Below are 16838 nucleotides of genomic sequence, written 5' to 3'. Positions count from 1 at the left end.
TAAAAGTAGGGATTTTAATTATAAAAAAAAAACGAGTTTATGCTTTATTTTGTTTATGTTAACTGTTATTGTTAAAGAACTAATGATATACACCAGGAATGTTCAAAAGTAAAAGTAAATTAAAAAAAATTGCCAAATTATTTATATTTTATAAGGATATTTATGTATTATGATCTTATTATTATTAAACTTTTATTATGTTATTAGGATATACACATTATGGAGATATAACTATGTTTAAATATATTTTTATACATGTTTTGAGTATTTATAAATAACATCTAGAAAAATATTATATTAAATTTTAAAAAATGATTTATTTCCAATTTATCATCGATTTATTACCGCCGCACAGATTATTCGTGAGTTGGTGCCTGACCGCCTCCGATCCGATTACTGCTTTTTACATCCTTGCTGAAAATACTATACCTGCGAAGTTATTGCATGTAAAACTGAAACATGACAAGTTAGAGGACTACATTCATAAATAGGACAATATAGAGGACCAAACTGCAATTTTCCCAAATAAATATTATTCATATTCACATTCATACACGGTGTAGTGAATATTTGTATCCAATGATTTATAGTACCTTTATATATTGGGCCTACTTTAATATAGTCCAATACGATGGGCCTTTATATCTGCTATTTATGTTCATAAATCGACCCAATTTGTTGTGTCTATCCAGAAATTTAACTCAACTAGTATTTCAGCCATGCGTTGCACGGAGGTGAGTTTCAAAATTAGTAAAACAAACTTATGTAAAACAACTATCTCTTTATAACAATACCAATTCAAGTAAAATAAAATTGAAGGAAATAAAAACATAAACTTTATCTCTTAATTTAGAGTTATAACATATGAAATTAAGTTAAAGATTACAAATAAGAAAACATGAAGCGCGCAAAACACGATATCAAGGTTAAGTGAAATCATTTAAAACATATGGTATAACTCTATTTCTTGGATTGCAATCTACTACACCATGTGAATCTTCTGCAATATAACCAAGGTAACAACAAACACGCTAGCAACGAAGTAACACAATAAATATCCAAATAACCTGCAAGTTTATCACTAATGACGTTCAATTAGTGATGCACATTACTCAAACAACAATAAAACTTATAAATATTGCAAAAGAGATATGATGAATACGCCACTACCAGTACTGATACCAATGTTGATACAAATACCGATACTAATGCTGATAACAATATTGTTACCAATAGTGATACTAATTCGATTAATATTAATACTCATACTCATACTAATACTAATAATACTAATACTAATACTAATATTAATACTAATACTAATACTAATATTAATACTAATGTTAATGTTAATACTAATAGTGATACTGATACTAATATTGGTTCTAATACTAATACTAATACTAATACTAATACTAATACTAATACTAATATTAATACTAATATTAATACTAATACTAATACTGATAGTACTAATACTAATATTGATACTAATACAAATATTAATACTACTACTGATACTAATAATAATACTGATACTAATAATAATACTCATACTCGTACCAATACTAATACTAATACTAATAATAAAACTAATACTAATATTAATATTGATATTGATACTGATACTAATACCGATACTTATACTGATATTGATACTAATATTGATATTCATACTCATACTGATAATCACAGTCATACTGATATTCATACTAATACTGATACTAATATTGATATTGATACTGATACTAATACTGATAGTGATACTAATATCGATATTGATACTGATATTGATATTGATACTCATACTCATACTCATATTGATACTGATATTGATACAAATGTTGATACTGATACTAATACATATACGAATACTGAAACTGATATTGATACTGATATTGATATTGATACTGATAATGATACTGATATTGATACCGATACTGATACCGATGCCGATACCGATGCCGATACCGATACTGATGCCGATACAAATGTTGATACCGATAATGATATCGGTACTGATATTGATATTGATACTGATATTTAGACTAATATTAATATTAATACTAATATTAATACTAATAGTAAAACTAATATTAATACTAATACTATTACTAATACTATTACTAATAGTAATAATGATACTAATACTAATATTAATTCTATTTCTAATACTAATATGTTAATATTGTTAATGTTAATGCGAATGTACATATTCTAATGCTAATACTAATTTTAATGTTAACGTTAATCTGGATATGCTTATGCCGATTATAATTGTAATACTAATATTATCCAAATCCTTATCCTATTCCTAATCTTATTCATAACACTAATCATGATTCTAATCCTAATCATAATTCTAATCCTAAACCTATTTCTAACATTAATTATAATCCTAATAATTTTACTACTAATAATACTTATGCTATGCTAATGTTAATTATAATTATAATTATAATTTTAACCATTATCCTAATCCTAATGCTAATCATAATCATAATACTAATACATGTACTAATTGTCATACGAATCAATAATCATAATCTTAATTATAACTCTAATACTAATATTAATCGTAAACATAATCCTATATTAATCCGAATCATAATCCTATAATTAATACTAATACTAATTCAAAGAATATTAATTATAATCCTAATTCTAATGCTAATACTAATCACAATCGTAATTATGATTTTGCATCAATGTTTTTACAATTATCTATTATTTTGTATCAAAAAAAATTCTATTCAATCTCGTAACTTGTATATCAAATTCCTTATGTGTGGTACCTGAAACATCAAGAAACGCATATTAAATATATTAGAAATTAATATTTAATTATATTATCAAACTGACATTAAAATAATTTAAAATAATATAACGGTATTAGCAAACATTAAGACGTGAAAATAACAATACTCGTTGTTAATAGGATAAATTACGAAAATCCTCATGAACGTAGGCTAAATTACGGAAATCACCCCCACTTATCGGTAATTACCAAAATCCCCCAGATGTTTGTTTATGTCTTACACGATCCCCTTATGGTGTGATTTTTTACGGAATCTTTTTTATTCCATGTAATATCCCAAAAATTATGCATTCTAACCTTGCAGACATGACATTTCTTTTACCTTACTTTTTAAATACAAAAATTACCCTTAGGGGAGGTAATAGTAATATTAAAAATTAGTTGTGAAGATGTTATTTAAGAAGGATAAATAATTCGTGTAAAGTCCCCCTCAGGGTAATTTTTGTCTTTAAAAAGTACCATAAAAAAATGTCGTGTGCAGGGTAGAATCTGCATTTTTCGGGGAATATTCCATGTAATAAAAAAAATTCCGTGAAAAATCATACCGTAAGGGGTCGATGTAAGACGAAAACAAACATCAGGGAAATTTTGGTAATTACGAATATAATATTAAATTAGTAAAAAAAATAAACATATTCTTAGGTCATGTTCATGTAAAATGTATAATATCAAATAATTTATTCTGCAATATTTTTTTTTATATAAATCCATGTTTATGAATTAAAATAATAAATTTTCGTAACACCATCAATCATACAATTATAATATGTGAAGATTTTAAATTTAATTTAAATAAATTTAAATTAAATTAATTACTATTAAAATTAAATTAAAAAATAAAACTAATTATAGTTTCCAAGAAAGTTGATATATTTAGAGCATTTTATAAATGGTATGATATAAATATATTAATAAAATAATTAAATATCTTTTTAATTTTGGAAAATGGTGACATGTTTTTTGATGATTTATTTTCACCAATCAATTTGCTAGATGAAATTGAATCCATGTCACCAATTAAAATTGACAAATGTCAATCAATTAGGTGTGAAATACAACTTTTATAGATTATATAGATGCGGAAACTGTTGGAATATACATATATTTTTTGTTATTTTTAGTTTTTATATTTGCAGTATTATTTTTGCTCAAGTATAGATAGAAGTGTTATTGAGTATGTTCTATAATCGCGTTTGTAATAACCATAAGTGGGAATAGCGTTTTCTCCTTTAGTTGTCCACGTGTGCTGAGCTAGTATAAAAGCCAGCTCTTTCTTACCGTTAGTAACTAATTTTCCAATTAATGAAATTTAGCTCTCTCTCTCTCTCTCTCTCTCTCTCTCTCTCTCTCTCTCTCTCTCTCTCTCTCTCAAATTCAAAGTAAGCAGATTTTGAAGTATTTACAAGTTTTCGCTTCCGCTCATCATTTTTGTCCTTCGTTGCAATTTTGTTTTTTCTTCTGACTTTTCGATATAAATGGCGTATAATAATTCGTACAACTCGCGCTCAGATCGAAGATATTTCGAGTCCAAATATGTTGTGAAAACCATATTACATGTATATATGCATCATCTACCAATCAATCATTGAAAATAATATCAATAAAAATTTGTCCTTTTGTAATCTTATTGAGGTTGATGAATGTCTCATGTAAGAAGGCAATGTGTTGTTAGGCATATAAATATATAACAAATTAAATTTAGGTGAATGTTAATTATTCCTAGTATTAGGCGACAAGCTGAGTTGTGCTTGGATTAAACTAATAATGGGACTACAATTTAAGTGTGTTTAATTACTTTAAACCAAGAGATAATGATAAGACGGAGGGTACAATATAATATATATTTATATAATAATTAAAAAATCTTAATAATTAAATCCTTAATCTTAATGATTAGATTTTGGGTTAGTAACTTGTTCGAGCTTCTTTGTCGAAATTTATAATGATTGTTTTTCCACTAAAACTCATTATTTGATGTTTGTCGTCTGTTAAGTTGTTTCTCTAATAATAATGCAACAGACGACAAACATCATTCGGCATATATATAAACTTGACGTTTGAAAATTCATAGAGATAGGTTTTTTTTTTTTTTTTTTTTTTTAATATGAAAATGTGTATAGAAAGATGCAGAGAATTTGATAAGTTGGCATACTTTTCATTGCTATGATTACTTTTGAGGTCTAATGAATGTGTATTATACATTTTGTTTTCATAAATCTTTGTAGTTATTATAAAAATATTAATAATTCATGTTTAAAGTCAAAACAGTATTATTAGAATTGAAAACGACATTTAGTTCATGTATCTTTATAAATTGGATCAAGGATTTTGAATGAGGAAAATGGAAAAAGATCATGTATACCCAAACAAAAGATTTAGATTACGCATATTTCTACGATTTTGGTATGAAATTAATGATGGAGTCTTGTATATAACCATATATTGCCATGATATAGGCAAATGTTTTTCATTTACAAGGTGGTGTTAAACTCGTAACTACATATTTTGTAACGACTCTCAGTTCATACGAAATATGTAAACTACACTGAAAAAACTCTATTCACAACAGAAACTCGATATATTTCTAATGCAAAAGGCGAGCGATGTGATCATTGTTAATGTGATATCGAGTTTCTTGTGTGTGATTATTAGTAGCTTTGATCTCTTGAGCACATCTTAGAGTCCTCTCAATTTGGTAGCCTCCACCAATGCTAACTTCTCTCTCTAAATGGCAACAATAACTCTCATACACACTCACGTTTACATGCAATTTGAATTTCATCATGAATATAAATTCAAACTCCAATTTGTTCATTTCCTCCCTTGTTATTCCCCCCACTCTTGCAAAATATGAATTTCTGTAATTCCTGCACAATTCACAAACCAAAAAAAAAGATATATAAGTATATATGAATAAAAATGAATTATTTATTATAAGTTATAACCCTGTTCAGGTTGCATTTGGATGGAAGTATTTGAACACGGGAAAAAATAAATAAAAAAAATTATAATAAAATTGCTATAAACATTTCAAAATACTTAATTCCAAATTCAGAACAATCAAGATTCGAAAAATAATTCAAAATTTTATAAATTATTTACGATTTCTCCTCAACATAAATCCCTCAAATTTCAATCTATTAGAAGTTCTTTTGATTAATCCCACTAATTTCTTGTTTAGTTGCCAAATTAAAGAACATACAAATAAATCTCAATTTCTTTCAAAGTACTTAAATCAAATAACAAATTAAATTAAATTAACAAAAAAAAGAACAAACTTACATATCCTCAACAAATTTGGATGCCACCATGATTGTAGTAATAAGCAACCTATGCACATTTCTTGGTCCAATCCGAAACTCAGGGTAAAACTGACAAAGCCTGTCAATATAAACATAAGCAACGACGTAAACCGACGGCCCGGCTCGCGTGTAACGGAATATTCTCTCCAAGTATGATTGAATCGTCAAATCCGGCGCCTCGTCCGAGTCGAAAACCCGGGTTTTCGACAACTTGTGCGATATTACCCTGCAATTCTTTGCAATTCTCTCATTTCTTGCCAATGTTCGCTCGATCAAAGAAGCAAGAACCGAAATCACTAACGGCGTGTTGTTCGACTCTTCTTCGTATGAGTACGAGTATAGATCATATCTTAGCTTTCTTGGAGAAATTAAAGCCATTTAATTTATTTAAAAATATAATTCTTTTTTTAGTTGTGTTTTAATTTGAATAAAAATGAGAAGGTTTTGAGAGGGATTTATATGGTTTTTGAGAGTGATTTATTTAATTTTTTTGGGGATTTTAGAAGGTGGGTAGGAACTAACTTAGGGAGGAGAATATTAAATTAAAATAAGATATTTATTTAATTAATTCATAATTGACTCCTACTTGTAAAGGCAAGCTCTAGACATACCAGCTAATATTATGCCTTAATTAAATGATGGGATCAATTAAAATATAAATATAACCACCTACTATATATTATAATAATTGTCATTAAATGTTTTGGTCTGAAAGTGTATCTAAGGGCTAATTAGCATTTTATTGATTTTTTTTTAGTAATTTTCAGCTTGTTTATTAAATTATTTACCTTCTGCATGTTATGTTAATAAATATAAATGTATGTACGAAATTTTTCACATTTTCAGTAATTATTCATAAGTTGTGTTACATAAGTATTAATGAAAAATAGCATAACGTAATAATTGAAATTAAATGTAAATATTGTTAGAATTAGTCGCCGACAGTGGGTTGAGGGTAAAGAGGTATTGAAATGTGTTAGGTCAGAGATTGGGTCCACGTGGAGAGAACGAATTTAAGAGGAAGATACTTTTTTCTCTTCATTGAGATTTGTGTCATAATTTAATTTAATTTGATTTAATTTCAAATTGGGATTAATATTTTGGAAGTTGTATATATGGACTATAGTACAAAGTTGCACGTGCAATGGGCATAGACAAAACCATCAAAATCTTGTTTTTGCAACTTGCAATTTTATGACTAGTTTTTTTTTTTTTTTTTTTAAATAATGTAATTTTGTTATAAAATTTAGTGCATAAATAGTAATTTGTAGTGATAATAGGGCAAATTACGGTCACCCCAGAGGTAATATTAATTTACAAAAAAAACCTTCAGTTTGAATAATTATTATTACTTCTCACTTATGAATCTTATTACGCGTCCACTCTTGCACTGTCAAATTTAGTGGAATTTTCTAGATAATATATTCTCCAGCTTGTACCTGTTTTGCTTGATTCGAGTTCCACATTTTGAAACAAAATGATCATAAGACGTGTCTCTTGGTTTTATAAATATAAGATTGTGATGCATCATAAATTGAATTTTTGCACAAAACGAGTAGAAACTATAGAACATTCCATTGAATCTAAAAGATCATGTTGAATTTGACACCATAAGTATGAACGTGTAAGAAGATTCATAGTTGATGACGGTGGTTGCAATTACCTAAATATCAGGGGTATTTTCGTAATTTCACATTAAACTCGTGGGTGGCCATCATTTACCTTAAATAATATATTTTAGGCCATCAAAATAATTGTATAATGGAATAAAATATAAAAATCTACCCCTTAAAAACATATTACTTTTATCCTATTTACGAAATAATGATAAATTATGTCTTCTTATATATGTAAAATCTATCTTGATAAATGATGGGATTGGATGTGAAATAATTAACTAGGAATAAAATAAATAAAATAAATAAAAGATCTGAGATCAAAACAAGTACGATTTTGTACAATATCATGAGTACCAACAATATATTATGTATGAGTTATGACCCATACAGGCTGTGTATGGCCACAATTATAATTTAATTTGGCCCTGACATTTATTTCTCCTCTCATTTCAACAAATTGATTTACAACCAAACAGACCCTAGACTAGACTGGCAATATTTAATTCAAGTACAAAAACAATAATTGACCAATAAATCCAAAAACACTTCTATTTTATCATTTATTTATTTATTATTTTTTGGTTGTACATTAATTCACCGCACGTACTGCACTCAGCTAGTGTCGGTTCTCGACATTTCCTTTGGGAAAGATCAATTGTGTCATTTAACTAGATCATAATAATATTTAAATTCAATTTCATTATCAACTTCAACATAAAAATAAAAAATAAAAAAACCAATTTGGACACCAAATTGGGCCTAACATTCTTGGCCCAAAATAGAAAGTCCATTTATGATGTTGAATTATAAATATTCGTGTAATTCAAACTATGTTAGAGCAACTCCAATGGAGTTATTAAATGGGTTATCAAAACCATTAACAATCATTTTGATAAGGGGATCACTATTTCAAATACTAATTTTTGCTTACTTGAATACCAAAAAAATAAAAAATAAATAATTAATTGTAAATTACTTTAATACCCTTAATGAAAATTAAAACCAAAAAATATTACAAATATTATTTTTCTTTCTTAAAAACCAAATAATCAAAAACCTAAAAAAAACATTTCCCTCCTCACTCACAAACCCCTCACCTCCTCCACCTCCTTCTTCTCCCTCCCCAAAAACCCTCCTAAAAAACCCCAAAACAAAAGAAATCAAAACCTTACACAACTTGCAAAATGGCCTCAAATGACAATAGAATGGTAGTTTACGAGCAAGGAGAACCCATTCAGGTATGTATTCATGTATTTTTTGAGCTAAAACATCGATTTTGAAATTTTTTTTTTTTTAAAACTCGCCATGTATTTTCGACACATACAGGTCGAAAATTCCCTTATTTTTCGACGTGTATGTGTCGAAAATACCCTTAAGTTTCGACACCAAAGTGTCGAATTATGATACAATTTTCGACACTTTAGTGTCGAAAATATGGGTAATTTTCGACACTATAGTGTCGAAAATTGTATCATAATTCGACACTTTGGTGTCGAAAGTGACCTATATTTTCGACACTTAAGTGTCGAAAATATGGGACCACTCTTTATCCATCATACCTTCTTGCTCCTATGTCTCTGTAAGTAACCTTCTTCTTCTTCTTCATACCTTCAAAGATTGAATTTTTTTTGTGATTTTCAAGAAAGTGTTGCTAATTGGTTGAAGTGTGATCGAAATTGTTGAAACCCTGTTGCTGAATTTGGTTAGTTGTTTGATTGCTGAATTAAAAATTGTTTCTTGATGAAAATTGAGGGGGTTTTTACAATTGGTTTCAGATTTGTATTAGTGATAATTTGCCCTAATTTTTTTTTGTTATTGTTGTGATTTTTAAGAAAGTGTTGCTAATTGGTTGAAATGTGATCGAAATTGTTGAAGCCCTGTTGCTGAATTTGATTAGTTGTTTGATTGTTGAATTAAAAATTGTTTCTTGATAAAAATAAAGGGGGTTTCTGCAATTGGTTTTAGATTTGCATTAGTGATAATTTGCCTTAATTTTTTTTGGTTATTGTTGTGATTTTCAAGAAAGTGTTGCTAATTGGTTGAAGTGGGATCAAAATTGTTGAAACCCTGTTGCTGAATTAAAAATTGTTTCTTGATAAAAATAAAGGGGGTTTCTGCAATTGGTTTCGGATTTGCATTAGTGATAATTTACCCTAATTTTTATGTGTAACAAGAATCTAGTTAAAAGTTTTTTAACTGTACATTGTTGTATATGTAAACTGGGACCTTGAATTCCATTTTTCTGTACTTGGCAGGATACGTTTCTTCCTCGAAACCCGACATGGAATTCGATTCTGTACAAGGAAGATGTGAAGAAATCTAACATGTGAACAAAGTTTGCTGAATCAAATGTAACCAACCATCCTCTGTTTGTGTTCTTGAATAAACATCATTGTACTGATGTCAAACTCAGACAATGTCAAGGCTGCTAATATATGGTCACATTGCTCTGTTTCAGTTTTGAGTCAATTGTTCTTACTTGATTCTAAGGGTGTTCGATTATCTTACGAAATTTTACTCACGAGTTTTGATAATTGGAACTGTTCTGTTAAATGAAGTTGAATTCTTGATTAACATTACAGCAATAAGGAATCAAATTCTATCAATTAATAGCACATACACAACAGCTTGTTTCTTACACTGTCATTCTCTAATCTTAAATATGATGCTGGCAAAAGAATACAAACCACAACAAAGCACTGTTTAAAAAAAAAACAGAATAATATATATTATTTCTATTTACACAGTTATATTTGAGGTTTCTCTATGCATTGAATCAACCAGTTACGAGATAATCCATCTTGTCCACAGGCAGATTCAGCACCGACGTTTCAACCTGCAACACACACACACACACACACACACACACACACACACACACACAGTGGCAATGAATCAGAATGGATATCAAGAATCAGATAAATAATATATACGAGGAAAGAAATACGTACTTCATCAAACGGAACAAAAACGAAAGGGGTAAGACCCCTGTTGTGTGAAACAGCAGGGATATCGGGATTATGTGTTTCATCCTCTTGCCACCCTTCGACTAATCAGGTAAGACCCCTGTTGGTCGTGGTCTTTTTCTTGGTCGTGACTGCTATGCCCTTGCCTCTATCGGATAATTCCTTCCTCTTCTTACGGTTCGAGACAGTCGGAGGTATACGAGGTTCACGTGGTTCTTCCACTGCAAAATAACACACAAATAAAAATTAATATACATAATATAAACACAAGCAAATAAAAATAGGAAAAAAAAAAAAAAAAAAAAAAAAAAAAAAAAAAAATTCACAGTTCAAATTCGACAGCTACCTGTCGAAAATTGGTTGAATTTTCGACATGTAGCTGTCGAAAATTCATTGAATTTTCGACAGGTAGCTGTCGAATTACCAAAATTCCAAATTCAACAATTTCACCATTTTCGACATCTACATGTCGATTTTTGATGAATTTTCGACATCAACCTGTCGAAAATTCATCGAAAATCGACATATACAGGTCGAAAATGGTGAACGAAGAACCGACCCACGAATCTCAAATCAATGCTCAAATCGACTGAAATCAGATGCACCCATTACTAATTAACGATCATTCTAACCTAAAACAACCAAATCCTAATTACCCATATCAAACAATCAAATCTTAAATAAATATTAAAGAAAAAATATCGAAACAACTATAACTTACTATTCGAAGACGACGACGGCGGCGGCTTTGGGCGACGTTCGGCGGTGTTTGGCGTCGGCGTCCGGCGGCGGCGATGGTTGGAGCGGCGGCGGCGGCGTGGGAGGGGTGGACGGAGGGAGGGGTGGACGGAGGGAGGTTTTTTTGTGTTTGAATTTTTTTTTTCTTTTTTTTTATTTGGTTTTCAAATTGGTAATTTCAAAGAAAAATTGATGTAATTAGTATTTTGTATGAAAGGGTATTTTTGTACTTTTATTTTTATTTTGGTATTAAAGTAAGAAAAAACTTATAAATATGTACTCAATTGTGGTTTTCAACTTGGTAGTATTCAACTAAGCAAAAATTAGTATTCAAAATAGTTGCCCCCTTTTGATAATTCAAGTTAGAAATTTTCCACTCCAATGGAGTTATCAAATGAGTTTCCATTTTGATATTTTAATTTTTGGGATGTAAAAAATACATCCGGAAGAAATAATGCCAATTGGAAGTAACACAACGTAACCACCTAAATAGCCAATTAGAAAATGACATGTGTTAATTAAAATATATAATCACATTATTTATTTTTAATTATCAACTATTTGATATCTATGGTTTGAAGAAAATAAATTTAGTTAGGTATCAAACTAAAATATAAAATATCAAATAAATATTTGATAATTCATTTTGATATTTGTGGGTTTGAGTTGCTCTTACCAAATGATACACATATCATCACATATTATTACACATTAATCCCCATTCACCTCGTCCTGCATCAAAACCACACGCACTTCTAAAAATAGCATTTCTTCCACTTTTCCGCAATTTCTCACCAGTCCCCTAGCACCGACTGCCTAATTGTCGCCTATAATATAACTAGAAACAGTTATCCTCATCGGTTTCAATCCTCCTTTTCAGTCTAACATGTTTATTTTTGGTCCATTTTCACAAAACTAAAATGTCCTTTTTGAGTATCAGTTGTCCACTTTCAATATAGGCTCTACAACTTCGTTGTCTATTTTCAGTCTAATTTGTCCAATTATCCTACCCTAAGGACTTTTGGCAGATTTAAAACATACAGACAAAACTGCATGAAATAGTTTTGAGAAAGTTTTAACCATTTTTTCGATATATATAGCCCCAATGGACGAGTTTTTTAGGGATATATTTTCTCTAAAAAATGAACCATAAAGAGTTTTTAATAATCAAAGTAAATATAAGGGTGATGTACTAAGTAAATCCATTGAATAGCGTTTATAATTTGTTTATATTACTAGACATAAACTCTGACGTGGCCTATATGGCTACTAATAAGGTATGGATGGCCCTTGAACAAAGAAAGCCCAAGGATAAAGCCCACGTGATCTCTAAGAAACTTGCAAAACGGAGTGCCGGAGGAAAGTATTTCCTGGCGGTCGAGTTTATTTTTTACTTGAGCCTCAAGGTTGTATTTACATACGTTTCAGGAGTGGGGTGAGGGACCCCTTAGATCCCTTCGTCATACTCACACATAGGTGTAATGTGATTACTCCGAGTTGCATAGCGAGCTGTTTTATTTATTGCGAGCCAGGTCCCTTCAGTCGCGGAGGGTTCGCGGATATGATCACACATTTTTAGATGTCAAGTGGACAGTTCCTTAATCCGTGTTAAATTGCAGGTTTTCCATTTTTCTCTGGTCAAATTTGCCGTTTACAACTGTTTTATACATGCTAGTAGTTTGGCCTAGTGGGCTAAGCGGGAGTCGGTCTGGGCTTTATTCTTCTGCTCTCGTTGTTGTCGGTCTTTAAGACAATCCGACCTGTATCAAACTCCATTCGCGTTAAGTGGATATAAATTTTTTTTTATCCAACTATTTCTATGTATTCATTTTACACATATATATATACATATATATATATATACATATATATATATATATGTAAGCAAATTAGTTATAGTATGTTCAATATAATCATTGGTGGTCTCTCACTTAACTCAAATAACTCCATATACATTATAAATAAATTTAAAAGAGGGTTATTATATTCTCTTCTCCAAGGAACCGTAGAAATTGTGTGGTGTTACAGTTAGAAACCGACCAAGTGTTTTCATTTAGTCTCCAATCATTTGTGTCGACCCCACAAATATTCTTTTTTTGCATGGAAAATATTTATGTAATAAAAGTTAGATTAAGTTATTCCCAATCTTTTTTTATAAATTCTTTGGTATATACGAATAATTAATTATTTATAATGATTCGACCATAAAAAAGAAAAGGAAAAGAAAAAGAAAAAGAAAAAGATGATGTAAAATTAATTCTCCATTGATAAAGGTATTTCATTTTTTTCCTTGTGATTCTTGATTTTAGATAATGTTAAATAAATAAATAAAACTTTTGACTCACTCACGCGTATAGCTTTTCCATGAGTTGCAATCAGCAAGAATAATATATTCCTTTCTTTCCACTTTGATTCTTGCAATATATTGAATGAGTATCTCATCTAAAAAAATAATACTAATAATAATAGTGACACAATTTAGTGAAATGTTTTTAATTTTTTGAAACTTTTCTATGTAAGATTTGATATGATGGTTATTTCCCCTTATTCATGTCATAATATGTACAATATTTACATCCAACCTATCGTTTTGTACGTATATATACGGATTGAAAATAGGTTTACATATGTTGGAGTTTTGGGTCTCTTTCTATGTGAATAAAAAATGGCATAGAAATTTGACATGCCTAATTGCGCCATCCCAATGGGCCTACAATTTCTTTACCTACTGGGCTTCGAGCTCGATATCGAAGACTAATATTACCGAGGGCCAAACACCTTCAAGTAAGGCTTGGGCCCAACAAAGCAAACTCAACCCAATAAACGACATATAAATAGAGGTTTTACTCATTTTATTAAGGTACGTCCTATTAACTGAGCAATACTACAATACGTATTCTCTGGACTATTTCTACTATCAGCATGTCTGACTTGAGCGTCGAAGGGGTTTCCGCCGGATCAACCCCCGGCTTAGTTCATGTGTGCTCATTTTGCAGGGACCTCAGGATCATCAAGTTGGCAAGCTACTGATCTGCTTTGCTCTCCCACCTCATTTTCTACACCACCCTAGGTGAGCTATATATTTAGCATCATCATTTTGGCGCCGTCTATGGGAACGATGCAAACCAGATCACGCAGCTAATCAAGATCCTCCTGAGGCGTCAGCTCGGAGAGAAAATAACACAGCTAATCAAGATCCTCCTGAGGCGTCAGTTCGGAGAGAAAATGACACAACTAATCAAGCTCCTCCTGAGGTGTCAGCTCGGAGAGAAAATAATACAGCTAATCAAGATCCTCCTGAGGCGTCAGCTCGGAGAGAAAATGACACAGCTAATCAAGATCCTCATGAGGCGTGAGCTCGGAGAGAAAATGACACAGCTAATAACCTCCCAGTCCGTGGATAATCTGGCATGCCACCTCCTCCACGTGCCGCGGAGCCACTTCCTCCACGTGCTGCAGATCCACCTCGCGAGGTTCAGGTGATCCCCCATCGGGACCCACCACTCGCCGATCCACCACTCCATGCTCCTCGAATGGTTCAAATAACCGAGGATGCGCTTCAACGCATGATAGCAGAAGGTTCAACTCGCGCTGCCACAGAGGCCATGACCCAATATATCGCCACGATGGGAGCAAATGCTCCCAACGCGATACCAGCACCTGCTCCACATGTGGAGCCACCTATGGCACCACCGCCATCGACTCCCTGGGGGCTTACATCTGCCCCCAAAATATTTCGTTCGCCAAGGGTTATCGACTCCCTGGGGGCTTACATCTGCCCCCAAAATATTTCGCTCGCCAAGGGTTATCGACTCTCTGGGGGCTTACATCTGCCCCCAGAATATTTCGCTCGCCAAGGGTTATCGACTCCCTGGGGGCTTACATCTGCCCCCAAAATATTTATTTCGCCAAGGGTTATCGACTCCCTGGGGGTTTATAGTGCCCCCAAAATATTTTGCTCGCCATGGGTCATCGACTCTCTGGGCGCTCCACCAAATCGCTTGATAGTTCCACCTCGCTTAACCAAATAGCGCGAGCTCTTCAATACCCCTACCAAATCGCGCTCGCTATCAAACGGATAAATAAAAAATATTATTTTTCCACGCCATGCCAACAACAACGATATACTCTCGACACGATCCGGTACCCTTTTCAACGTGGCTCCCACATCCTCTCGAGAGTGGGGGGCTTGCGAGACAACTCCCACGAGGAGCCAACTCGCGCAGTAATACAACCTGCAGCGAGACAACTCCCACGAGGAGACAACTCGCTCGGTCCTACAACCCCTTACAAGGAAACTCCCACGAGGAGCCAACTCGCGCAGTAATACAACCCGCAGCGAGACAACTCCCACGAGGAGACAACTCGCTCGGTCCTACAACCCCTTACAAGGAAACTCCCACGAGGAGCCAACCCCCTCGGGTCTCAAAACCACAGCGAGATAACTCCCACGATGAGACCATTCGCTTCGTCCTATAGCCCGTTGCGGGACAACTCCCACGAGGAGCTAACCCCCTCTAGTCTCAAAACTACAGCAAGATAACTCCCACGAGGAGTCCACTCGCTCAATCCTACAACCCGTTGCGAGGCAATTCCCACGAGGAGCCAACTCCCTCGGATCTCAACACCACAGCGAGACAACTCCCACGAGGAGACCACTCGCTCCGTCCTATAACCCGTTGCGAGGCAACTCCCACGAGGAGCCAACTCCCTCGGGTCTACGAAACCACAGCGAGACAACTCCCACGAGGAGCCAACTCGCTCGACACTACAAATTCGTTGCAAGACAACTCCCACGTGCAACCACCTCACTCGATAAATATTACTCACCGCGAGATAACTCCCATGAGGAGACAACTCGCCCGAAATTCACTATATAATCACAAGCTCAAGTTAGCACGATTACAACCCTAGAAGCAATTAGAGACATTATGAGAATCTATATAGCCTGGCCAGCTTGATTACTCAAATTTATCTACTTGTTTTCGATGGGTCATTCATTAAAACGTGGCCACGGTCCAAACATACTTAAGACCCACGAGGTCTAACAAGGGGCACGACCCCCATAAAAAAAATCTTGAGAGTCCGATCCCCTCCTCAAGTACATCACGCACAAGGCTATATGTAAACACATATAAGCAACGCGTCAAAACATTGACAATGTCGAAAAATAACAACTCCCACGAGGAGAATACTAGCTCCGTGCTACTACATTATCGTGAGACAACTTTCACGAGGACGTAACTCGATCAACTCGATTACCCTAGAGACAACTTCCACGAGGACGTAACTCGATCAACTCGATTACCCCAGAGACAACTCCCACGAGGAGATTACTTGATCCGTGCTACTACATTATCGCGAGACAACTCCCACGAGGAGATAACTCGATCAA

At 32.7% G+C, this 16838-nt stretch overlaps 1 protein-coding gene and 2 long non-coding RNA genes across 4 annotated transcripts; 1 reads left to right on the top strand and 2 right to left on the bottom strand.

Moving 5' to 3' along the window:
• Positions 1-5144: 5144 nt before the first annotated feature.
• LOC105964021 (cyclin-U2-1) lies at positions 5145-6544 on the bottom strand. Its single transcript, XM_012988516.2, has 2 exons — positions 6101-6544; positions 5145-5685 (listed from the first exon to the last, which is right to left on the bottom strand). Exons 1-2 carry the CDS (start codon positions 6496-6498, stop codon positions 5403-5405), a joined length of 681 nt encoding a protein of 226 aa, XP_012843970.1. The 5' UTR covers positions 6499-6544; the 3' UTR covers positions 5145-5402.
• A 2688-nt stretch (positions 6545-9232) lies between these two features.
• Positions 9233-10345, top strand: LOC148772474 (uncharacterized). The gene is made up of 2 exons (XR_016029661.1): positions 9233-9318; positions 9995-10345. It is a non-coding gene; the product is annotated as an uncharacterized LOC148772474 (long non-coding RNA).
• Positions 10337-11466, bottom strand: LOC148772473 (uncharacterized). Of its 2 annotated transcripts, XR_016029663.1 has the most exons (3): positions 11427-11466; positions 10691-10926; positions 10337-10575 (listed from the first exon to the last, which is right to left on the bottom strand). It is a non-coding gene; the product is annotated as an uncharacterized LOC148772473 (long non-coding RNA). The 2 variants fall into 2 exon arrangements; XR_016029662.1 differs by lacking the exon at positions 11427-11466 and having other exon boundaries at positions 10691-10998.
• Positions 11467-16838: the final 5372 nt, after the last annotated feature.

This window comes from Erythranthe guttata, chromosome 2 (assembly GCF_056151865.1).
Source record: "Erythranthe guttata isolate IM_541 chromosome 2, IM_541, whole genome shotgun sequence".
Classification (NCBI taxonomy): Eukaryota; Viridiplantae; Streptophyta; class Magnoliopsida; order Lamiales; family Phrymaceae; genus Erythranthe; species Erythranthe guttata.
This window is presented reverse-complemented; position numbering and strand designations above follow the sequence as displayed.

Coding starts and splice junctions, on each gene's coding strand:
- LOC105964021 (XM_012988516.2), bottom strand. CDS start 6,498: ATGGCTTTAATTTCTCCAAGAAAGCTAAGATATGATCTATACTCGTAC. Junction 5,686..6,100: donor TCCAAATTTGTTGAGGATAT/GTAAGTTTGTTC, acceptor TGAATTGTGCAG/GAATTACAGAAATTCATATT.